We start from the raw sequence: 16,554 nt of genomic DNA on the forward strand, positions 1-16,554 counted from the left end.
TCGGAGTACGTGTCCTGCGTCTTGTGTTGTGCTTTTCAGCACACTATTAGGCCTATCACACTATTAGGTCTATGCAGACCACTATAGGCCTATCACACTATAGGCCTATGCAGACCACTATTAGGCCTATCTATCACACTATTAGGTCTATGCAGCACACTATAGGCCTATGCAGCACAAGGATCATGCACCACTTCTTCCTGCAACAGATTACTCCTTTTGCTCTTGGTCCTTCAGTAGTGGAAGATGAGACCCCACTCTATCTGATCCAGAGATAGCCTCTGCCTTCACTAACCTCATGAAGACTAATCTTTACTGATATGATCTTAAGCGGCATGACCCCTCTCTACCTTCAAAAAACTACATTTCATTTTGACTACAATTCAACTATGACAGAAAATATAAGGTGTCAGTGTCCCTATAGCTGAGCCACTCTTGAACTGGAGGCTGGTGGGTTCAGCGCAGTCTGAACTGCTAATGTACTTCAGCACTATCTGTGCCCAACCCAATTATCCCACACAGTCCTCCGTGCTCCACATGACTGCACTCAGCATGAAGATGTGTTCAGCAGTATCAAAACTCCCCAAACATACTTGTTCCTTTCAGTTGTTAAACCGTGCTATAAATGATAATTGGTCCTTGTGCCCGCGTTTGAACACAATACCAATTAAGCCCGTTCTGCATAGATTCTGAATAATATTGCAAACGAGATGCTCCACATTCAGTTTCACTATCGCTATCATCTCAGGGGAAACCTGCGTAGCTCGTAATATGAAGGGAGTGAGGACGAAGGAATAGAAAACCATAGATATTTATTTACATGATTGCTGATGCATGCAGCATCCTACTGAATAAGCAGCAGCTTACACAACAGACAATCAAAACAAATGAGCAAATAGATAGATATCGAACATCTTGGCTTTTAACCAACACCAGCACAGTTTATAAACCGTTGGTTCATTGCCACCGACCAAAGCCGCAGAAGTTCCAAAGGGGCGGAGCAGCCTGTGCGGACTCCTCAGGGTTCTCTCCCAGATGGGTGTCCAGTCCTGGGGGTCACTGGACCGGTCCCTCAGGATGACAGCAGCTCCTGGAGGATGGAGCGGACCTGCACTGGGTTGGCTCGTCCCTTGGTCTCCCTCTGGACCTCCCCCAGGAGCTTGTTCAGGACCTTATGGTTCCCCTGCTGGATGGCCCGGACCTGCAGTGATGACCAGTGCCGTTAAGTCCCAGATATTCAAAAAAAAAAAAAAAAAAACCTTACTTCCATATTTTGTGTTGATTTTTTTAGCCTGATTTAGCGAACAACATTAAAGATACATTTAGTTTTAAATGGGATATTCTAGAGAATTTTCGCATAGATCTGTTTCTCGAGGTCATGAGTACTTGTCAGTACAAAACAACAACAATCGGTCCTTCCTAGCTGGAGTTGCTGCATTTTTTTCCATACCAACAGTACTCGGTGACCTCGAGAAACAGATATCTCTGTGAAAAATCGCCGGAATTCTCCTTTAACTGCAAGCACATGCTTCAAACAAACTCCTTGCACTTGAAAAGCAAATAATCGGTGAACACTGTGTGAGGTGCTCGGCCCCTGGTGGGGGGGGTCACCTGCTCGGGGTGGGTGTCCACCACCCTCTGGCAGATGGAGTGGAGCTGGGCGAGGTCAGACAGCAGGCCCAGGTCCTGCTCCTGGACGATCTGCTCGGCACTCTTCCCTGGACTCTTCCACAGCTCCTGGAAGACCTGATGCACCAAACACACATCTCACATCACATCACACATCAAACACACATCTCAGTGACCCAAGACTCATACTGGCTGTTCCAAACACACATCTCAGTGACCCAAGACTCATACTGGCTGTTCCATACACACATCTCAGTGACCCAAGATCTCAGTGACCCAAGACTCATACTGGCTGTTCCATACACACATCTCAGTGACCCAAGACTCATACTGGCAGTTCCATACACACATCTCAGTGACCCAAGACTCATACTGGCTGTTCCATACACACATCTCAGTGACCCAAGACTCATACTGGCTGTTCCATACACACATCTCAGTGACCCAAGACTCATACTGGCTGTTCCATACACACATCTCAGTGACCCAAGACTCATACTGGCTGCTCCATACACACATCTCGGTGACCCAAGACTCATACTGGCTGCTCCATACACACATCTCAGTGACCCAAGACTCATACTGGCTGCTCCATACACTCATCTCAGTGACCCAAGACTGATACTGGCTGTTCCATACACACATCTCAGTGACCCAAGACTCATACTGGCAGTTCCATACACACATCTCAGTGACCCAAGACTCATACTGGCTGTACCATACACACATCTCAGTGACCCATGACTCATACTGGCAGTTCCATACACTCATCTCAGTGACCCAAGACTCATACTGGCTGCTCCATACACTCATCTCAGTGACCCAAGACTCATACTGGCTGTTCCATACACACATCTCAGTGACCCGAGACTCATACTGGCTGTTCCATACACACATCTCAGTGACCCAAGACTCACACTGGCTGTTCCATACACACATCTCAGTGACCCAAGACTCACACTGGCTGTTCCATACACACATCTCAGTGACCCGAGACTCATACTGGCTGTTCCATACACACATCTCAGTGACCCGAGACTCATACTGGCTGTTCCATACACACATCTTCGTAACCCAAGACTGATACTGGCTGTTCCATACACACATCTCAGTGACCCAAGAGTCTGATACTGGCTGTTCCATACACACATCTCAGTGACCCAAGACTCTAATGGCTGCACCAAACACACATCTCAGTGACCCAAGACTCATACTGGCTGTTCCATAGACACATCTCAGTGACCCAAGACTCATACTGGCTGTTCCATACACTCATCTCAGTGACCCAAGACCCATACTGGCAGTTCCATACACACATCTCAGTGACCCAAGACTCATACTGGCTGTTCCATACACACATCTCAGTGACCCAAGACTGATACTGGCTGTTCCATACACACATCTCAGTGACCCAAGACTCATACCGGCTGTTCCATACACTCATCTCAGTCACACTCAGAGACAGACAGAGACCCAATGGCGCTTACCTGTTTAGCAGCGGAGGAGGAGATGGAGCCGGCCTCCAGTAAGTCCAGAAGTCCAGCCAGAGCGTGGGGAGACACTGGGCTTAATGGAGAGAAGAACAAGACAGGTCCATATATAGCAGACCAGTCCAATTAGCTCAGTGGCTCATGATTAGCACCCCAGGGGAAATCAGTCGGTACCACACACACACACACACACACACACACACTAACACACACACACACACACTAACACACACACACACACACACACACACACACACACACACACACACACACACACACACACACACACACACACACACACACACACACACACACACACACACACACACACACACACACGACGTGCTCCCACCGCCACTAGGCCTTCCTCACCTCTGGCTGACCTGGAGACTCTCCTGGTTCAGAGCCCCCACCAGTTCTTTCACCACCCAACCAATCACCTTCTTGGGCTCAGCTTTGGTGGACTTCACTACGCTCTCAAAATAGTCCAACAGCCCGTCTTCATTCTGTGACAGAGTGACATGAACATAGATCAGACAAATGAAAGGAAAGCGATGCCTTGAAAATGATAGACAAGCATGTTAAAGGTAAAAGTTCTGTCAGAACATCTCTAAGCAGCGCAAAGTCGTGGAAGGATAACTGCAATTGTAGCCATGACTGTACTACACTTGCCCTATAACAAACACTGACTGTTCAGCTGCCGTTGTAAAAAGTCTGGCAAAGGCTGGACAAAAGGTCGATAGACTTTGATGTGCAAAGATGGACACTGTCCAAGCAAACCAATTAACCCTTACTGCCACCTACTGGATGTTCATGAGAACTTGTCAGAGTACTATCCTCAAGTTTTTCTCTGAGACAAATCATTGGTGACCCATTGCATGGCTATCCAACAAAACAGTGTACACCATCATCCACGCTCAATACAGAGAAGGGGCATCCAAAGTATTAAGGATTACTAAGGAGCTGGTTGTATTCTCTGAAGCTGAGCTATGAGCCATGTGCTCACCTACAGTGTGAAGCTGAGCTATGAGCCATATCCTCACCACCAGTGAGTCTGTCCCTGCACACACTACATGAGCCATATCCTCACCACCAGGGTGAAGCTGTGAAGCTGAGCTATGAGCCATATCCTCACCACCAGTGTGAAGCTGAGCTCTGGCAGGATGCCGTAGGCCTACACCAGTCTGCCCCTGCACACACTACATGAGCCATATCCTCACCACCAGTGTGAAGCTGAGCTCTGAGCCATATCCTCACCACCAGTGTGAAGCTGAGCTATGAGCCATATCCTCACCACCAGTGTGAAGCTGAGCTCTGAGCCATATCCTCACCACCTGTGTGAAGCTGAGCTATGAGCCATGTCCTCACCACCAGTGTGAAGCTGAGCTATGAGCCATATCCTATGAGCCATATCCTCACCACCAGTGTGAAGCTGAGCTATGAGCCATGTCCTCACCACCAGTGTGAAGCTGAGCTCTGGCAGGATGCCGTAGCTCCGCACCAGTCTGCCCCTGCACACACTACATGAGCCATATCCTCACCACCAGTGTGAAGCTGAGCTATGAGCCATATCCTCACCACCAGTGTGAAGCTGAGCTATGAGCCATATCCTCACCACCAGTGTGAAGCTGAGCTATGAGCCATATCCTCACCACCAGTGTGAAGCTGAGCTATGAGCCATATCCTCACCACCAGTGTGAAGCTGAGCTATGAGCCATATCCTCACCACCAGTGTGAAGCTGAGCTATGAGCCATATCCTCACCACCAGTGTGAAGCTGAGCTATGAGCCATATCCTCACCACCAGTGTGAAGCTGAGCTCTGAGCCATATCCTCACCACCAGTGTGAAGCTGAGCTATGAGCCATGTCCTCACCACCAGTGTGAAGCTGAGCTCTGGCAGGATGCCGTAGGCCTGCACCAGTCTGCCCCTGCACACTAGTGTTGCTTTCGTCAACGAAAATTATGACTAAATATCGTCGTCAACGAACTTTTTTCACGTGACTATAACGAGACGAGACGCAACGTAAATGCTGGCCATGTGACGATGACTATAATTAAATTTATAAGGCAATATCGTTGACGAATAAAAACGAGACTAAATGTGGTTTACAAAATAAAAACCATGCTAACATCTCTCTTCATTTTCGAAGACCAGAAGGACAGGAATGTTATAACATTATTTTGTGTCGTTTAGTCATGTTATTATTTTGCAGTATTTCTGTTTCCTGCGTCTCACTTCAGGGGCGCATCAGGTTGCATGGTCTGATTATCACACCAGAGAACCAGCGTTTCTCGCGTGGGCCTGTTGGTCATATCCGATGCTTCTGTCACTCATCTGATAATATTTGATCATGTAGCAAAGGAGCGGTAGATGTATAGCCTATCGTTATCGCTAATAGAAGCTAAGAAATATAGGCTACGTTCAGTCCGTTAGATTGGCAACTCTCTCAGTTCAACTTTGCACTAGGCTACTTATCTCACCTCCGTATGTAGATCTAATTCAGATGAAAATATTAACAGGCAACTGCAGATTTGATTTGTGTGTAGCCTAAGCTTCTGTCCAGCTGATGCTGGCGCTGTCATATAGCCTGGCCCTACAATATAATAACATTATTCCACCGATCAGCAACGAAGTTCTAATCATAGACACATTTTTAATGGAACCTTGGCTTAGTAGGCTATCTAATGTTGTGTGGGAATTGCAAGAAAGATATTCCTTACCAACCACACAAGTGCGCGTGTGTCGTTTATTTAAACGGTAGAAAAACTGAATCATAGACGGTGCTGTTCATCAACAAAATCAGCATGGAGTTAAAACGTAATTTAAAGTCCCACGCATTTAAAGGGGCAGCGACCACTCAAGGCATAGGCCTGTAGCCTACCAAAACTGAGTGATGAACGTGAAATGCGTTTTATAGGCTACAAAACACTGCATTAAGATGACAACTGTGTGTAACCACGCTTAGGCTACCTAGTTAATGGTGAAATAGCATCCACATTTACAGCATTCAATAACCTAAGGACAACTTGATCTTAAGTTAAATTGTTCTCAGAAAAGGAACAGCAGGTCTACAGAATATTCAAAATAGTCCTTTCATGGTGACAGGGGGAGACCAAACTCTGTGTAACAAACCTGATTCCACTGTCAATGTTCAGTGCCTATGTAACCTGTAATATTTGTAATTTTTTAATCCATGAAAATTAACCAAAATGTATCATTTCCTATTAAAGGGGTAGTTCAGAATTTTAGACATAGGACCTCATTGCCAGGTTAGCCAGTGTGATATTTATCAGTGGAGACCGTTATCTGCACATTTCATCCAGTCCTATAGTTTCAGAGTTCGCTGGTGCTATAGTGCCTGCCACTAAAAACAGTCTTACCCAGTCTATGGAGGAACAACCCCTTAAAATAGAATTGCATTAATAAAAAGATGCTAAAATCCAATTTTCATTGACTAAAACAAGACTAAAAGTAATTAGTTTCCGTCAACTAAAACTAGACGAAAATAAGACTAAAATGTTCATACTTTTAGTCGACTAAAACTTGACTAGACTAAAAGAGTATGAACGTGACTAAAACTGATAAAAACTAAAATGACAGCTTGACACAAAGACTAGACTAAAACTAAAACCAAAACAGGCCGCCAAAAACAACACTACTGCACACGCTACATGAGCCATATCCTCACCACCAGTGTGAAGCTGAGCTCTGGCAGGATGCCGTAGGCCTGCACCAGTCTGCCCCTGCACACACTACATGAGCCATATCCTCACCACCAGTGTGAAGCTGATCTCTGAGCCATATCCTCACCACCAGTGTGAAGCTGAGCTCTGAGCCATATCCTCACCACCAGTGTGAAGCTGAGCTATGAGCCATATCCTCACCACCAGTGTGAAGCTGAGCTATGAGCCATATCCTCACCACCAGTGTGAAGCTGAGCTATGAGCCATATCCTCACCACCAGTGTGAAGCTGAGCTCTGAGCCATATCCTCACCACCAGTGTGAAGCTGAGCTATGAGCCATGTCCTCACCACCAGTGTGAAGCTGAGCTATGAGCCATATCCTCACCACCAGTGAGTCTGTCCCTGCACACACTACATGAGCCATATCCTCACCACCAGGGTGAAGCTGTGAAGCTGAGCTATGAGCCATATCCTCACCACCAGTGTGAAGCTGAGCTCTGGCAGGATGCCGTAGGCCTACACCAGTCTGCCCCTGCACACACTACATGAGCCATATCCTCACCACCAGTGTGAAGCTGATCTATGAGCCATATCCTCACCACCAGTGTGAAGCTGAGCTCTGAGCCATATCCTCACCACCAGTGTGAAGCTGAGCTATGAGCCATATCCTCACCACCAGTGTGAAGCTGAGCTCTGGCAGGATGCCGTAGGCCTGCACCAGTCTGCCCCTGCACACACTACATGAGCCATATCCTCACCACCAGTGTGAAGCTGATCTCTGAGCCATATCCTCACCACCAGTGTGAAGCTGAGCTCTGAGCCATATCCTCACCACCAGTGTGAAGCTGAGCTATGAGCCATATCCTCACCACCAGTGTGAAGCTGAGCTATGAGCCATATCCTCACCACCAGGGTGAAGCTGTGAAGCTGAGCTATGAGCCATATCCTCACCACCAGTGTGAAGCTGAGCTCTGGCAGGATGCCGTAGGCCTACACCAGTCTGCCCCTGCACACACTACATGAGCCATATCCTCACCACCAGTGTGAAGCTGAGCTCTGAGCCATATCCTCACCACCAGTGTGAAGCTGAGCTCTGGCAGGATGCCGTAGGTCCGCACCAGTCTGTCCCTGCACACGCTGGGCAGCTCCGGCAGGGTGGCCTGCAGCCGGTCCACCAGCACCACCTGAGACGGGTCCAGCCCCGCCGGAACACTCGCGCTGTCATACACCCGCAGAGGGGGCAGGTTGGGCTCCGGCATGAACCTGCGTGGACGGACGGACACACGGACATGGACACGGACGGACACACACACACACACACACACACACACACACACACACACACACACACACACACACACACACACACACACACACACACACACACACACACACACACACACACACACACACACACACATACACATACACACACACACACACACACACACTACATTAAGTGGTCAGAACTTCACAAATCAATCTATTCAATACATGTGAAGATATATGCATGGTAAACTTATAGAAAATGCCAGCCTTCTAAATAACACAATGTTGTCCACTTAGTGTGTTTGTCTGTCTGTATGTTTAACATAGTTTGGCAAATCATAGTGCCTCTAAATGATGCATGGCATGGTCATCACCAGCCAGTTAGCACATTGTCATCTTTAGTGGACTCTGTCCGCTGCTCACCTGTAGTCCTGGAAGTCCTCCTTGTCTCTCATGGGAAGAGTCGTGCTGAGGACCACAACATATGAATACAATGTGTAATAATGTAATACTCAAGGTCCAGTAAACCATACAATAGGACCTTAAGAATAAGAGAATAACATATCCATACACAGAAGACAACAATAAGGCATATACAGTATGCTATTGTGCAGTTAGACAGAATGTCACTTTGGATACTTTGAGATGTCTTGTGAATGTAAAGTGTGTTACAAATACAATGTATTATTATCATTATTACTATTATTATTATCATTATCATAATATAACATTATAAATGCTAAGCCATAAAGGGACACATGATACTTGTAAGTCCTTGTAGCAGACTAGCACGTGCAAGGTTTCTTCTGGGCTCTCCTACCCGGTTCTCTGGTCATAAGCTCTGGTCTCGTTCTGGACAACGCCACCCTGTTCTAGCAACTCCATCTGCCTCTGGATCTCATAATCTAATGAACACAGTAAACATGCACACATACAGAGGGAGGGAAAGAAAGAGTGCTTATGTTGAGGGGTTGTGCTTTGGTCAGCTGAATTCACCTGTCTAAGAGCAAAGATTATGGGTGCATTCACACTAGACCCGTTTGGTCCAGACCTGAGATCATTTGGACCGATGTGTCGGTGATTTTTGATAGTGTGAATGCAGTCTGCTGAACCTGAGAATGGACCCGGGTCCCAACCAGAGTCTGCTAGAAAACAGTGGTCTGGGACACGGTTTGTTAGAACTCCGGTGCAGTTTGAATTATATCTGTTTCCAAAACCAGGATATAACGTTTTGTGACACTGCCAAGTGATAGTGGTGAATAGAAGCTAGTGTTTATGATATAAACGGACCAGTGTCCGCAGACAAAAAATGTACTGTGAACCGGAGACCAGCTGGGTCAGGGCAAAGAGAGAATAATCACACTATCCATGCTCTCCACCAGAGGGCGCTCTCACCTATGGCCCTGGCCAGGAAGCGGGCGCTGTTGATGTTCTTCACCTCTGTCCTGATGCCCAGTGGTTCCCCGGGCACATGCACCGACACGTTAGCGTCCACCCTCAGCTGGCCCTCTGTGGGAGGAGAAGAAGGGGCCATTAGACCCCGAGCTAAAAAGAGAGGGAGCGAAAGAGACTAACACAGAGAGACAAAAGGACAGAGAGAAGAGAAGGGAAAAGACTCTTGCCCGCCATGTTGCCCCGGCACGTCCCCAGTGTCTGCAGGATGAGCTGGAGCTCTCGCACAGCTGCCGCTGCCTCCTCCCCACAGCTCATCTCAGGCTCCATCACCAGCTCCATCAGACCGACACCTACAAACGCACACATGTCAACACTTCACCTCCTTACACTGAGAAAATGGGCAGCCTCCAGAGAACAGGTCATACTGTATATTCTTCAAGCACCAGCATTCCTCCATGAAGAGAGAGAGAGATGCCGCACACTCCGAGTTATAAGCAAAACAAAACTTACTTATAACTCTGAGTGTGCAGCCTCTCTCTCGCTCTCTCTCCATAAGCTGTAAACATAGTTGCCTGCACCTCGACTTTGGTGTGCGTTTGCACCTCTCCTACCAGCATACCTCCAAACACACACAGTGAACTAAGGAGTTGGACACAAGCTGACACACCTGCCCTGTTGAGGTCGATGAGGGTCTGGTTGCGAGGCTCATCGTGGAGGCTTTTGCCACTGTCCTGCTCCAGCTGGATCTGTTTGATGTGGACACTCTTGGTCACCATCTGGTTCCTCTTGGGGCCACCCAGGTAGCTGTAGGTCAGCGTGCCGTCCACTGCAATGGGCAGCCTTTGCTGGGTAATCTGGTAGCCCGCCTGAGTAGAAAATAAACGATCATCAGCGAGAGGAGAACTCTGTGGATGGTTGTAAGTCTTGACAGAAATACACATGACAAATGATGACTAAAGGACATTTCACAGAGGTGGATTACAGCACAACTAAAAAATGGGGCACACATCTCAATATGTGCATGAGCCTTGCATTGTCAATTGTGTCCATGTAGATTGCATAGACTATGAATCAGCCCTAAGACTAATCTTTCTGTTAAATGTCAAATAGCTCCATCAGAAGCCAAGTCCATTAGCTCTGTTTCACATCATTAGACAGCGGCAAGTGACAAGAACAAAAATATTCCCAATCACAACCATTCACCCGCTGCAACCACTTGATGAGTCTTTTCAGACTAATGACAAGACTTGGTGGACAGAGCCTGTGTTAGGCAGGGTGGACTCACAGGCATGTCGGCGTAAAAGTAGTGCTTCCTGTCAAATAGCGATTTCCTGTTTATGGAACAGTTGAGAGCCAGGGCGGTCCTCACTGCAGCCTCCACACATCTCTTGTTCAGCACCTGAGGAAAAAGAGCAGCTATGATTTCATCATTTTGCCCCCACTGCAGTGTTAACGCCTGTGGGCTTGGTGAATTTGTCAAAGTACCTGTCAACACAAAATAAGGCAACTTAAGCACTAAGAGATGTGCGTTTTGCCCGCCAGTATCTTTTGTACTTTGATAGTCACCAGTATGCCGGTGACAAACTTTTTTGTGACGATATATTGCCTCAGAAAATAATATTATTGCCATGAACTAATGTGAACTGCACAGTAATGCACCGCCACCTTTATGTTCCCAGTGTCAAACACTGACACTGATGTATTCCCAACAGCAAAAGGAGTATACTTTGGAGACACCAAAGCACAACGGTCAGACAATATTGAGGTCTGCAAATGTTATTGCCAATACTTTTCTAATAATGTATAATAAGTCCATAACATAATTATTGTGTTAAGCTTACTCACTGGCAATGTGCCCGGAAGAGATGCATCGAAGCAAGAGACAAGTGAGTTGGGTGGGGCTAAGAACTTGACTTGAGAACCAGAGAAGAGCTTTGACAAGGAGTTGATCTGAGCATGGATCTCCAGGCCCACGACTCCCACCATCCTTTGAGGGACACTATAGATGAAAAAGCCCAAATTAACTTCTGGTAAACTTACTGGTCTAGCTGTGTTTATTGTGGGGACTACATGCAATAGTATTACTTATAAAGAAATGTCTACTTTTATAGGCTACATAATATTCTTATCATCAGTATCAATCATTCCTTACAAAAAATATAAGTTACATTTCTGGAGAATTCCTTGCCGTTCATGTGCACTTTTGTAAGGGATTAGATCAACACAGCTCATCTTTGATCGTCACAGTTCGACGTGACGAGATCAATTCATTTTAACAGTAAAAAAAAAAAGAGCTAGTATTCTTCAGAAATTGACCGTCTTCATAACAAATAAACCGCTAGCATTGACCTTGTCAAACACAATTAAATTTTAGCATAAAAGGTAACGTATCCACCTCTTTGAGTGCTTTGGAGACAGTCTAGACTAAATAGAATAACGTTGGCAAAGCTGTCATTCTTACACATTTGACAAGATGCGTTAGCGCTGTGACTGCATTAACTTTGAAATGGTAACTTTAGCTCATGATCACCAATGTCAATGTGCCTTACCTCTTCTTTTTTGCTTGGGGTTTACTTTGACAGCGATTGCTACATGTGCTTATCCTTCTTTTTAAAACAAGATATACTATATTTGAAGTAAGAACAGAAATATGTTTTGGATTGTTACAATTATATATCATGCCACAAAATCCTGCTGAGGCGGCCGCCATGATTACTCCTTCATAGAATGTCATGGGCCTTGTAGTTTGTGTATTCATTCTTACCGCGACATAAAATCCTCGAGAAAATACAAGTTCCACAATGCATCATTGCCACGCCTCCCGTTTTCGAGGTAAATTTCCGCAGAGTCGCACGTCAGTTCCTGTTTTGGTAAGAGCTGGGTGACTTGTGGCGGGAGTTCAACGCGTGCTGCATGTACTGGTGAAATTGTACAGCGTTTTACCCTGCAATTTTATCAAAAGCTTTCTTTGCCTGCCTGAAACATGGAAGATAACAGACAAGAGAAGGTTGAGTTGAGAAGCGATGTGTCTGTTTCTCCTTCGAACGGTGAGACCCTCTGCGCTCAGGAACACAGCCAGCTAAAGTTAACAAATGGACAAAACCATGCCAGTTCACCTGTGAATGGTGTCCAGGAATACCGGAGACACACATTTAGCGCTGAACCCACTCTCGAGGACATACGACGGATGCAGGCAGAGTTCACAGACGAGAGGGACTGGAACCAGTTTCACCAACCCCGAAATCTCCTCTTGGCAATGGTTGGCGAAGTAGGAGAGGTGTCCGAACTCTTCCAATGGCGCGGGGAAGTTGCCGAGGGACTGCCCGACTGGACAGAGTCAGAGAGGGAGCATTTGTCTCAAGAACTGAGTGATGTCTTGATCTACTTGGTGGAACTTGCAGAGAAATGCCACATTGACTTACCCCAAGCTGTCCTTCGGAAAATGGCTTTGAATCGACAGAAATATCCAGCAAGCAAAGTCCATGGGTCGGCAAAGAAGTACACTGAATACAACGAATAATGTTTTGCTGTGATCCACTCGAACTTTGCCGCTGAATAGCAGAGACAAATCAGACTGTCCCCAAAGATTACGGATATGTTATGCAGCAAGATGTCGCACAGGCGCGGTGTTCATATTTTAATTATGTGCTGTTAAAACGCACTTTCAGCTTGTAGCCTATTTTAATTGGCAGTGTTTTACCCTTGCCACCAGGAGTGTTAATGCCATTGTTAAAGAAAGGATCTTGATCTTTCTGGAATCTGTAACTTGCATGGTTTCAGTTTAAGTGCCCAGAGTAGGCCATTTTACGGTTTATATTTCCCCCCCCCCGGAATTCACTAAATTAAGACTGTACACAAATGTTACATTTTGATTAGGTTCTTTCTTTGTTTCCCATAAAACCTCAACTGACTAATTTGAGGTGACCGTTTGACAAGTGCTCATCTTCTGGGCTATTGTAGGCCTATCCTTGCTATGCTGTCCATATATTACACTTCAAAGGTTTTACAAAATGTGTCCTGTCCTATTGTTTTGTCTGTCACTGTGGATTTAGATATCAATCCCCATCTCAAAAGTGAAGGTGCTTACTTTCATAAATGTCAACCATATTAATATTGCTGTGGTAGTCAAACATTTTCTGGAAAAGCCTACATCCTAAAATGAACATTTGGCCTATGTCTGATTGACGGCAGATTGTGTTTCTTTGAGTGGAATAGAAAATGGTGTAGGCCTACAATAGCAGCATCCAAGTACACTACCTTTTCAAGCAGTTGGAGATTAGTTTTATTCTGCTGCTCTTTATTATCAAATAGTGACCAGACAACTTGCTTCTCTAGTGTTGAGTTCAGCTGATTAGTTCAACAGCCCATCTGTTTCAAGCTTACTTTGTGTAGGAATTGTTTTATTAAAAACACAACACGATATTCAGTTATTGAAAATAATCAATCAGAAAGGGAATCTATAACGGCTAAAATAAATAAACAAGCGAGATTTGCATTAAATGTAAAACTGAGTAACTGAGACTAGATCAGAGGTTGAGCCACGCCTCTGACAGGGCGCAAGGCGTCATGGGAAAAGGAAGCAGCTCCTCTGCCGAAAGCACAGAGCCGACGCTCCGACAAAAAGGCTTATTTACAATACTTTCTGAGCTGGATGGTTGCCGTGTTCATCTCGAAGCATATCATTTAATCGCTTACTAGTGACATATAAACTAAGACGAACTATTTTAAGTGAATAAACGGTAACTTCGTCGCATACCGGTATCGACTCGTTAGTTTTTGGCATAACAGGCTAACCTGTTAGCAGTTAAATAGGTTGAATGGAAGTATATATAAAATAAACTCATTTTCGAAAAAACTTTTCTTGATTAGATAATAACGCAGTGGAAAGAAGTCGTAGTGAAAAGTTTTGTTTTGCGAAAGGAAAACCCTTACACGTAGACGTGAGCAGCAACTTCGTGAAGTGTGATCACTAGTAAATAACTGCTAGCTATCTAGCAAGCTTACGTCGCCTACCTGATCGGGGAGCAACGTCATATCAGACTGGTAAGAGGGTTGGCTGGGCAGAAATAGTTAACCCCCTGGTAAAGCTCATAAAAGCGATATTGGCTGTGGACCAAATGTTCTACCCCCTTCTCAGATTCTCTGTAGCGCTTTGCAATTAACGATATCACCACGGACGGAAACGGTGAATATCAGAGGATGAGCTACAAGCCGATTGCACCCGCCCCTGTCGGGTCAAACCACACGCCACCAGGTAAGGTCCTCTAAAACTTTCCTGTGGGGATTGCCATTTTCTCTCGTTCTGTTTAGGGAAGTCGCTACTAACACCAGCTGAATAGAAGTGTATGTAGGTGAGAAAGGTCGAGATTACACCTGCACTGTACATTTCATTTAAAAAAAAAACCCAACAACAACATTAGGGTAACTGGTGTAGGCTCAACTCCGTGTTAGAGAATGAGTTGGGTGTAGCTGCAAGACACTCTGCACCTCCATCTGCAATACTTGCACATTATGGTAGTTGAGAGCATATGTCGACCTAATAAAGCATATTTGTTTCTACTCAGGCTCCAGTGTTCCATCCCCCTCCCTCCCCTCCTCCTCCAACTTCAGACCAGCTTTCAGTGATTTTGGTCCACCGTCCATGGGCTTTGTACAGGTACTTTTCTTCTTCTGTAGTAGTTGTAAGGAAAGGTTGAATAGTCCTATTGTGAACTGTTGTTTTTATGTATATTTCTTTGGAGATAGATGTGAAATGTAACAAACGCCGTTTGTATTTGTTTTGTAACTTCACTTGAGTTTGAGTTATTGTAATGTCTTTACCATATTGTCCGTGTCTCTGGCCAGTAATCTAAATATGTAGGCTTTGTGTCTTCTCTCTCAGCCTGTGAAAGTTTCTCAGGGATCCACCTACAGCGAGTTGCTGTCTGTCATTGAAGAGATGGGCCGTGAGATCCGGCCCACTTATGCTGGAAGTAAGAGTGCCATGGAGAGACTGAAGAGAGGTACATGAACTCTTGCAGCCTAGTAAAATAACATGAATGATACTTGTGTCTACAGGTCATGTAATTCTCCCCTCTGTCATTCATTATGTTGATATCAGAGTAAACAATTGCTCCAATAAAAAGTCAGAAATTCATAAGCCAACAACCATTTAGAAATTGATCTCCAGCAAGGCGGTCTAGAAATGGCCAGGTTGCAAGAGTTTTTCTCAAGCATTGTTTGGGAAGGGTTCATGAATGAGCGTTATAGTGTAATGCAAGGGTCTTCAACCTTTTTCAGCCTATGGACCCCTTGACTGAGAGGCACTAAGCACAAAACCCTACCCACACTGCAAATTTAGGCCTGATATTCATATCTTATATTTGGAACTAAGTCAGTCACATACACATTCCCCGACACATGTCAGTCACATAGACATTCCCATACAAAATGATACATGATCTATAATAGGGGTGCTTTGTTGAACTCATTTAGTTTTATTTTTCTACCTTACAGTTAGCCACATTTTAATTAGGGAGGCGTCGACGCAAACCTTTTGTTCCGAGAAATTACAAAACTATCCATTATTTCATATTTTATGGTTATCGCAGGGAATACGTCTCTCATGGTCCGAGAGACCCATGGAAGCGGGGGGAAAAGATAACAATGTGATTATTCGGCATGTGGTGGGTAGTGAAAGATCTTTGTATTGAAATGCTGATCATGGGAACCCATCTTGCCTCTTCTGTGCAGGTATCATCCATGCGCGTGCTCTTGTACGGGAGTGTCTGGCTGAGACGGAGAGAAGTGCTCGCACATAACCTCCTCACGGCCATGTCATTTCTGCCATTATTTTCTCCCCACACCCGTTCACTCACACCTCTCCCATCCCCCAATCTCACCCACATGTGTGCACATACAACGCTTCCCTCCCCCTTCACACACAAGCCCAGGCAGACCCACAACTCCCTTGAGCATTTACAGTTCTCAGATAGGGCCAATGCTGTTAGCGTGGCTATTTTGTAATCCTGATTTTTGCAGTTTGAGTACTTGTATCAAGAATAAAGTGAATCATTAATAGAAATCCATTTACTCGCCTCTTTCAT

At 45.5% G+C, this 16,554-nt stretch overlaps 2 protein-coding genes across 2 annotated transcripts; one reads left to right on the forward strand and one right to left on the reverse strand.

Moving 5' to 3' along the window:
• Positions 1–795: 795 nt before the first annotated feature.
• On the reverse strand, positions 796–12,195 carry gatb (glutamyl-tRNA(Gln) amidotransferase, subunit B). Its single transcript, XM_062530722.1, has 13 exons — positions 12,019–12,195; positions 11,315–11,468; positions 10,755–10,868; positions 10,137–10,335; positions 9,697–9,819; positions 9,470–9,583; positions 8,895–8,979; positions 8,498–8,542; positions 7,879–8,068; positions 3,492–3,625; positions 3,117–3,195; positions 1,612–1,746; positions 796–1,201 (listed from the first exon to the last, which is right to left on the reverse strand). The coding sequence occupies exons 1-13, from the start codon at positions 12,177–12,179 to the stop codon at positions 1,073–1,075; spliced, it is 1,662 nt and encodes a 553-aa protein (XP_062386706.1). The 5' UTR covers positions 12,180–12,195; the 3' UTR covers positions 796–1,072.
• A 1,826-nt stretch (positions 12,196–14,021) lies between these two features.
• cdk2ap2 (cyclin dependent kinase 2 associated protein 2) lies at positions 14,022–16,532 on the forward strand. Its single transcript, XM_062530728.1, has 5 exons — positions 14,022–14,512; positions 14,607–14,723; positions 15,034–15,125; positions 15,351–15,471; positions 16,202–16,532. The coding sequence occupies exons 2-5, from the start codon at positions 14,669–14,671 to the stop codon at positions 16,267–16,269; spliced, it is 336 nt and encodes a 111-aa protein (XP_062386712.1). The 5' UTR covers positions 14,022–14,512; positions 14,607–14,668; the 3' UTR covers positions 16,270–16,532.
• The last annotated feature ends 22 nt before the right edge of the window (positions 16,533–16,554 follow it).

Source organism: Sardina pilchardus, chromosome 2 (assembly GCF_963854185.1).
Source record: "Sardina pilchardus chromosome 2, fSarPil1.1, whole genome shotgun sequence".
In the NCBI taxonomy this organism is placed as follows: domain Eukaryota; kingdom Metazoa; phylum Chordata; class Actinopteri; order Clupeiformes; family Clupeidae; genus Sardina; species Sardina pilchardus.